The 9,384-nt window shown below is 54.1% G+C and overlaps 1 protein-coding gene across 1 annotated transcript in view; it reads right to left on the bottom strand.

Annotated features, from left to right (window-relative positions):
- Positions 1–9,384, bottom strand: part of PGBD5 (piggyBac transposable element derived 5) — a gene marked incomplete at its 5' end in the record, with an annotated part of 104,575 nt that overhangs the window by 7,981 nt on the left and 87,210 nt on the right. Inside the window, 3 exons of the mRNA XM_034663575.1 lie at positions 1,360–1,465; positions 7,215–7,532; positions 7,765–7,814. Coding sequence (XP_034519466.1) covers positions 1,360–1,465; positions 7,215–7,532; positions 7,765–7,814 — 474 coding nt within the window. The remainder of the gene's footprint in view (positions 1–1,359; positions 1,466–7,214; positions 7,533–7,764; positions 7,815–9,384) is intronic.

Genomic DNA, 9,384 nt, shown 5'->3' with positions numbered 1-9,384 from the left:
GTTTATGAGAAATGAAATACCTACGAGGACAGAGGAATAAGAGAGGCTGACCCAGGGGTTCACGGGTGCCCGGGTCAGGGGAGATGGTCCCAAAGGGCCTCCTCATGGTCGGTGCCGCTATCGAGGAGCCGCGGGGCTGGGAAGCAGGCTGGGGGCCGGCCCCCGCTGGGGCTCTGTCACGGTGAACTGGACCCAAGCCTAGGAAGACGAAAACCACTGCTATCAGAGGCCTGGGCAGGAGGGGGGTCGCTGGAGATGCTGGAACGGGGAGCCAGGCCTTCCAAGGTGAGGCTCGGAAGCCCCAAGGGAACAGGGCCCGAGGGGCGGCCCTCTAGGCCATGAGCCCTCCTCAGATGCTGTGTCCCGGGCACACTGAACTGCTTCCACGTCCCAAGGGCAAGTTCACCCTCAGCTGCAGGCGTCTGCAATGTGTCCCCGTCTCCGGAGTGCACGTCTCTTTGCCACCCCCGCCTTCCCGTCAGATCCAGGATGGCTGTCACCTCAGGGAGGCCCTTCCAGGGCCAAGCTCACTTAGGACTCATCCCTGCACTGTGTCCTCCATCGCACCCTTGTCTCTGCACCTGACTAAGGGGTGTCTGAGGGTCGGTATCCTCACCACCACCAGCCCAGAGGGGTCCCTAAGGTGTCTATTAAATCAGTGCGCGTGTCTTTGTAGTAACCGCATGGAGCCGGGCAATAAACATTTGCTCAAGGACTCCCTAAAGAGTGGGGCTCCCCTCCAAATCAAGGCTGAGTTTTCCAGGGAGAACTGGGTCCTCGGTTTTCTCTCTTTGCCATGAAGAAGCCCAGCAGATTCCCCTTGAAGTGGGCTGAGTAACACCTACCTGTCTTTGGGATTACTCCAACTCTGTTCTAGGTTGTGGGGCTCAACCCTAGCAATTAACAGGCACACTCAGGTTCATGAGCAATCGCTTCCTGAGTTCCCGCTACGGCGCTGCGGGCGTGCACCTGCTACGGGCATCTGGAGTGGAAAGAATTACGTAACCTGCACTGGAAAACAGAGCTCAGTGTGATGGGCCGCAACTGTGGGGGACGCAGGGCGGGCAATCTGGCCGGGAGATGAGGGTGCAGGCTCAGGGCCCGGTACTAAGAGACAGCTAGACCCAAGTGAGTGCAGGGAAGGGCACCTCAGGGCACGGGTGGTGGGGAAGGAGGCAGGGTGCCCGGGCAGGAGGGGGCCGAGCAGGCGAGCCCAGAAGGCCAGGACAAGGGCTCAGGATTTTGTCTCACAGGGCCTTGCTCCGTTCACTCCAAAACCGGGGGACTCCAGCAACCTGTATTCCACACTGGCGAGACCACAGGAGCCCTCCCGTGGCTGCGAGCTGCCTGTTCACTCACTTGCTGTACTTGTCGTCATATTTGCAGATGTAGCTAAGGTGAGCAGCAAATGCCTCCACGGCCAACGGGCAGGGGATCTCCCCACTCTTCCTCTTGAAGATCACCCCTGCAGAGAAGAGAGAAGGCACACCCCCTTCCGAACTGTCTCCTGCCTATCTCCACCATGCCTGGCCGTCCTGCCATAGAACAGGGAGCTGAGGGGGAGGGAGACGAAACAGAAGACACCAGTCCCTAAAACCTTCCAAGGACCTAAGGAGAACATAAAGTCAGGTGACGTGCAGGGGTGCTGTGGGCACACGGGGCGATGAGGGGCCCAAAGTGGCTTTGGGGAGGGCGCTGCACCCGACCTGGCTGGGCCTTCAGAGAGCAAAGGGGAGATGCAGAACTCACTCCCCCCCCGCCCCCCCCCCAAGAAGGCCGCCGAGGTCAGGGAGCACTGGAGTCCTTTCCACCTGTCTGCCTGCCTCCATCACGGCACAAGGGTGGAGTTACAGAGCCAGAAGAACGAGGAGTCGCCCCCCAATACACATCCCAGGTTCCTCCTTTCATGCACCCCGGGACTTCCGGGGGGCCCTGTGGACTAAGGGAGGGAAAGCACCTTTTGCATCTGGCCACTCCTGCAACTCTGCCCCACCCCCCAACCCCATGCCTTCCAACACATTTCCTCTACTAAACGCAAATGGGCCTGTGTTCAGGGGCACTGCCCACAGATGGGCAGGTGTGAGGAGCAGAAAGAGATCAGTGAGCCCTCCCCATCCTGCTGCCCAAACCGCTGTAGGACAACCTCGTCTCCAAGACCTGCCCCGTGGGCCCACAGCTGCCCTCCGGAGATGACGCAGACGACGTGGAAGAACGCGTTCTTCCGAGGAGCCGCGTGCGCTCAGGTGTGCTGGGATTTGCTACCATCTCCTCTGACCACAGCATCATGTGATTATGAGAACAAGGCCATTTGTGTGTGTGTGTGTGTGTGTGTGTGTGTGTGAGAGAGAGAGAGAGAGAGAGAGAAAGGGATCAGTCTAAAGGATTGTGAGGTTTTGGTGCTACCTGAATGGACACAGTTGAGGTACAAGAGGGGTGTCCCCTGCAGGCACAAGGGGCTTCACCTAGCGCACCTCCTGTCCTCTCACCAATGAGCCTGCCAGAGACAGGAGTGCAGGGATCCATTTGCACAGACTGAGCCCTGAGCCGGGATCTTTCTGTTTCTTTTGGTCCCTGTCCCCCAGCCATGCCCCCAGATACTGGTTTTTCACGCCAAGAATTCCCTGGAGAACTTGAGGTTGGCAGGATCCCACCCCTAGAAGTGTGGTCTCGGGAGGCCTGGGGTGGGGTCCAGGCAATGCATTTCCTAAAGCTCTTTGAGAGTCAGAGGACCCCGAGGCCCAGGCTGGGGGCTTTCTCCTGTCCAGAGGGTTCTGGGGCTCTGCTTACAAATTGCCTCTCCAAAGAGATGCTCTGTTGTCTGGTCCAGCCACACAGGCACGGTGGGCACGTCCTGCAGCTTCCAAGGAGGGCTGTCCCTCTCCAGCGGTCCCCCTGAGCATGCCTGTTCCCGATCCCTTATCTCAGCCACACCCACCCCCGCCCAAGACTGATCAGGGGAGCATTCTAATCTCACACAGGCCTGGGCAGGTGTCCCAGCTTAATTTGTCCGAAATTACAGCTTCCTGTGAGTCTAAAGAGGCTTGGGCCCCATTAGAGCACCAGGGAGTGCACGTGGATATGGGCGCATCCGATCATCCCTATACAGAAACCGAGTCGCCTCCATTCTTTCCCCAGAGGCAGAGATGACTTGCTCTGAGTCACCGGTTTTCCAGTGAGTCAGGCTCATGAGCCAAGGACCTCGGGGTCGACCTCATCCCTGGAGCTCCCGCAGCCTGCAGCTCTGGCCTTCTGGGGAACCGCCAGGGCCACAGGTCCTGGACTGCCCTGTCCCCGTCTCCCCCGCCAAGGGGGACCTGCTCCAGCCCTTGCTTCCCTTCCCATCCTCCTCAGAGTTGTCAACTTAACCGACGCTTTCTGCTGGAAATCTCAGCGGAGTGGCTCCAAACCCCAGGTCTGCGCTCATCTGCTTGAACATTTCCCCCATTTTTATAAATCACCCTCGTCCCTGGTGATATTTTGGATTTTGAGATACTGTTCCGGCTAGAAAGGGTATGGTTGCTGTCCTGTAATATCCTTTTCTGAGGACCAAAAAGCTGGGACATTGGGCATGTTGACAAGAGGCTGACTAACATCTACTGGCTTTGCTGACGTCGCCGGTCCGCGGCCCACAGGCGCCCTGGGCATACCCTACGTGCACGGCTGTGCTCTGCGTACGCACCCCTGCGGCACCACGGGATCGATATGACCCAGCTGGGGGAAACACGCGAACTCACGCACAGCGGCGGTCCTACCCACCCGCTCCCTAGGCTCTTTGCGACGGGGCGTTCTTTCCGCCGTTCCCTGAGGCTGAACGAATGAGTCAAGCCCTGACTCGGTCCTACATGCACACATTCTGTATGTGCGTCGGTCCCATGAAGCCTGAACCCCGAGTGGGCAAAGACTCTGGTAGGGAGAGGTCAGATCCAGAATGGATTTCAGAAGGAAGGCAGAAGGGCTGGATGTCCCTGGATATGTGACTTTTAAGAAGCCTGTGCACATGCTCACGATCTCTCAAAGAAGGGACATTTTTCCTTAGAATCCAAAAGAAATAATACACCGATGCCTAAAATGTTCCTAGCTAGTTATATATTTTCTAAAATTGGAACTTCTGCTCAACTTTTAGAAGAGCGTATATATATATATATATATATATATATATATAATCACAGCAGGAGAGACTCTAAAGCTGAAAGGCAGTCTTTACAATATTTGAGACCCCATCCTCTGCGTGATATTTTCAAAAAGTAGAAAACGAGAGTTTTTCTATAAATGGTTCAGGCACAGAGCCAGGGCTGCTTGGTCAGCCAAACCTTTCCACTTAATTAAAAAAAAATAGTAAGAACCCAACTGATGCCAGGGGGTTACTGTAAAGAGCACAAAATCGCACTATAAAAACAACCAGGCGATCTTACACCCACCCGGCCTTGGCACGGGGCAGGGACTTTCCAAGCTCTTGTAGGAACAAGGAACGTGATCAACAGATCTGCCCGTGCAGAAGAAAAAACGATTTTAGGTTATAAAATACTAATCATAAAAAAAGCAAAAGTAAAACAAACGCAGAAAAATACTTGGCTGTACATAAAATTTACTTTCAACAAGACAAGCGCCTCAAAGGACACACTGAAGAGAACACGAAGTAATCACAGAACATTGGCCAGCAAGTAAACAAAGAGATGTTTAACCTCACTGGTAGTCATGCAAGTCGGATCTTCACCCCCCAGACTGACAAATTCAGGGAAAAAATGTGCTGGTACACTCAGGACGAGTGCTGGTCCCCTCACAGCCCGTCACAGTGCTAAGTATGGTCTTTTGGTGACACGTCATCAAAAGCCCTCAAAACGTTCAGGCCCTCTGAGCCAGCTACTCCACTCGCAGATTTATTTTGAGGAAATGATCAGAGATGTACCCCAATGTATGGAGTTATTCACTACATCATTATTCATATTTAAAAAATGGATCATTAATGGGGGGAGGCAGAAAAATGATGACATCTAAAAAAAATGAAAAACTAAGTGGTTTTTTAAAATCATGCTTTTCAAGTACATTGAAAGGACAATATCTCCCTTCATTAAAAAAAAAAAAACACTCTAAGGTGTGGACTAGTAGAAGGATTTCCCGTGGGGAGGAGGGGCGGGCCGCCTCCCTGCCTCTGGGTGCACCTGTTCCCGAGCAGGCCTGGCTCACGGGCACCCACGCCACCCACCCTGGGGGTGCTGCCAGAGCGCCCAGAGCATACTTGCTGGCATTTTTAAGGGAGTCTAAGATTTGGGAATTTGTGATTTTTTTTTAAAGATTTTATTTATTTGAGAGAGCATGAGAGAGAAAGAGAGTATGAGGCGAGGGCGAGGGGGGAGAAGCAGATTCCCCGCTGAGCAGGAAGCCCGATGTGGGGCTCCATCCCAGGACCCTGGGATCACGACCTGAGCCCAAGGCAGACGCTTCACCGACTGAGCCACCCAGGCGCCCCAGGACTTTGTGACGTAGAGTACTTTAGAAATGGAGACTAACTGAACGAAACACAAATACTAAATTTTGGCATATTTAAAAACCAACCCTACTGATTTTCTCTTCTTCCACAACAATATTCTCTTTGCTGGTTCCCATGGTGACAGATTTAAGTCTCCCAACCCTTGAGATTGGGGTTTCAAGGTTTTGTCATCTTAAATCCTATTGCATAATTTATAATTTGTTATGCATAATTTGGTGGGAGGACGCTCCTACACCCTCTGCCCGAACATTCTCCCCGTGAATACTCCTGCCCCATCAGGAGAGTATAGAAGTCCAATTCAAAGTCTCACCTCCGGCTTGCAATGTCCATTCCAAACATTTCCTCTAAGTGCCCTTCACACAACCCTGAAGAAACTGGCAGCTTTCCACTGCTCTCTACGCCTAAGTCCCACAGGCTTGCGTCCCCGGATTCTAATCTCCACTAAAAGGTAACGGGACTTAGGTGTGTGTGCAGGGGCGAAGGATGGGAATAAATGAACGGCAGTTAATTAAGCACGATCCCCCACAAACGTACACATCACACAGATACACACCACACACACACCACACACACAGTTACACATGTACACACCACACACACACACATCACACACACACATCACACAGATACACACCACACACACATCACACAGATACACACCACACACACACAATCAGTTACACATGTACACACCATACACACACACCACACAGATACACACCACACACACATCACATAGATACACACCACGCACACACATCACACACACAATCACACACGTACACACCACACACACATCAGAAACACACACATATATCACACAGATACATACCACATACACATCACATACACAATCACACAGATACACACCACACACACACACAATCACACACACAGTTACACATGTACACACCACGCACACACATCACACACAATCACACAGATACACACCACATACACATCACATATGTACACACCAGACATCACAGATACACACACACATGCACGTCACACAGATACACACACACCACACACCACATACATATGTATCTCTCTCTCACACACACGCACACACGCACACGTGCCCCACATACATGCCCCCCCACACCCCTCCCACACAACTGAGCTCCCTGCGGAGTTCCTTCATAAGTAAAGAAGAAAGACGTCTCAATATAAAGGAATACAAGGGATTTTCAAATACACTATGTAACCGGAAATATTTTTGTAAAGCGCCCCGCTGTCATTTCCAGTTCCCTTTCCAGCAGTTTAAGTGTTTTGGCTGTAGGTACTTTAACTATAGACTCCTTGTGAAATAAATCCCTTTGTTACGAATGGATTTTAAACCCCAAGGAAAACTAATGACAGAACGCCCCAAAAAACCAGCAGTTAACCTCTAAAGAAGACACCAAAGCGACAGAAGAGTTGATACTCTCCCCTCACATCAGAGCAGATTTTTCACAGAATCCTAGATGGTCACGTGATCGGGTAAATGCCTTTCAAACACGGCCACTCTCTGTGGCCACGCACAAGCTGGGGGACCTGCGTGTCCCGCCCTCATGGCTTCTCTCCAGCTGACGAGCCCCGGCGAGCGGGCAGCCGGTGGGCCCAGGTAGCTCTTGCCCCCCATCTCCCTGCAGTCAGAGGCAACGTGGTTAGTGCCCGACCCAGTCGCTGCTGGGGACCGGGGCTCCCCCACCCCAGAGCCGCAGAGCCCCCGCAGGCCCACCTTGCTGCACTGGCGAGTAGGCGTTGGTCAGGAAGCGGAAGTGCCCTTTGTTGTACCAGCAAATCAGAGACATGTTCCCCTTCATCTTGATGCGGTGCTGGCCCCGGGCTGGGGGGGTGGCCGGGTTGGTCAGCATGGACGGGGGCAGGCCGGTGCAGTCACTCTTCCTGGAGCTGAGCAGGCCGCAGCAGTAAATCTCTGTGGGGAGAGGGACACAAAACCACGTCCACGTGACCACGGACAACCTGCACACATTGGCACGAAGGACAGGACTGCCCTGTTCTGAGCTGACGCTTGGGAGAGGGGCCCCTAGGAGTCCTTGTAGAAGAGACCGCCACCATTCGGGGACTTCTATCCCAGAGGTACTGTCTCTCCCAGGACTTCTGTAAGTACCTCTAAGATGACACGCGAGACCATCACGTGAACAGCGAGTCGTCAGTACCAACAGGAGTCCTGTCGTTACAGCGCTCACTATGCACCAGGCATGGTGCTGAGCACGTGTTCAGCATGTGCACCTATTATTGCTTCTAGAAACTTCTGGTTATCATACCCGCATTACAGAAGAGGAACTGCAGCTCCAAGAGGCCCCCAGGCTCCCAGCTGGGAGGGCAAAAGCAGGGATTAAGCACAGGTCTGTCTGTTGTCCAAGCCTGACCATACTTATGACCCCCAACACTCTGGCCAAGACTCGACCTAGCCACGGGCCCAGCCCTGTGCTTGTCTGCACGGCACCCAGAGGCAGCGTGCAGGACAGAGCTCCCGTCCCCTTGCAGTTAAGTTAAATGCAGAGAAAAGAATCATCAAGCAATATACACCAAGGCAGGGTCCTGCCTCCGAACATAGAGCCTCTCAAGGGAAGAGCGACACCGTGGCCTTCAATGTACGGAAGGTTCCACAGGAGCAGGAGGGATTGTGAGCACAGGCCAGTGTGGACAAGGAGGCCTTGCTAAATTCCACCCTGGGCTCAAGGCCTTTCCTGGCCCTCCCCATGCACGGGCCTGCCCCACACCACAGGGAGCCTGCGCCTCCCTGCAGCCAGCTCCCGTCTGGATGTCTGCAGGGGGCGCGAAGCGGCCCTTTGGACAGAGGTCACTGGGGAAGTGTTCCAGGTACCCCAGGGCCACGCACACACCCTGGGACTGGAGCAAGCAGGTGACCGGGGGAGCAGCCCTGGCTCTCCCCACACCCTCTAACATGGGAAGGAACCCATCATTCTTCCAATGTGGCTGGTAACATGCATGAGGGCCGATTTTCTCCAACTTCACACAGTCTGACGGGAGTTCCCCCCACAGGTAAACCCCGAGCCCTGTTGGGGACTGGGCCTTGCACAGGAGGGAGACCCAGCAGGGCCAGCAGAGCACAGAGTTGAGGGGCCGCGTGGGCATCGCCGTGGCTGAGGTCAAAGTCGCAGGCCGCTGGCTCCCCCTAACTTGAGAGGATCTGTTTTAAGGCCAGAAGTCTGATCCGTTGCTAAGCAATAGGTCTGCAATTCCCGTGGCCGCCACAGCAGAACAGAGGCTTTTTATGTTTCTCCCGAGTGGACTAGATAGAAATCCCCAAAATGTGAGACAAAGCAAAGGAGAAGCAGCTTGCTCTCGGGCTCCCTGACTCGGTCCAGGTCTTTTTCTACAGCCCTCACTTCTGCCAGAGCCACGAAGGCTTCCCAATCTTTCAGCCCATGAACAAAGCATCTCAGCACCAAGGGGCAGGAAGACTGTTCTGAGGCCCACTGCCCGGCAGCCCGTATTAATCTACGTAATTCTCTGCGACATCCTTGTCAATCAGAGGGCCCACACTGGGGTGGGGGGGAGTCCAGACTTCAGAGCCTTTGTAGGAGATCTACGCTACAGAGCCAATGTGTGTGTTCCCCCCAAATTCCTCTGCGGAAAGCCTAATGCCCAAGGGTAGGGTGTTAGGAGGTGGGCCTCTGGGAGGGGCCTGGGTCATGAGGGTGGAGCCCTCGTGAATGGGAGGAGTGCCTTCACGAAAAGGGAGCCCAGAGAGCTTCCTTGTCGCTTCCGTCATGTGAGGTCTGCCACCTGGAAGAGGCCCCCACCTGGGCGCGCCCTGATCTTGGACTTCCAGCCTCTAGAAGGGCAAGGAATAAGCTGTCCCACCTGAGCTGTTTTGTTGGAGCAGCCCGAATGGACTAGGACACCCCTTGAATGGC

Source organism: Ailuropoda melanoleuca, chromosome 6 (assembly GCF_002007445.2).
Source record: "Ailuropoda melanoleuca isolate Jingjing chromosome 6, ASM200744v2, whole genome shotgun sequence".
Taxonomy (NCBI): Eukaryota; Metazoa; Chordata; class Mammalia; order Carnivora; family Ursidae; genus Ailuropoda; species Ailuropoda melanoleuca.
This window is presented reverse-complemented; position numbering and strand designations above follow the sequence as displayed.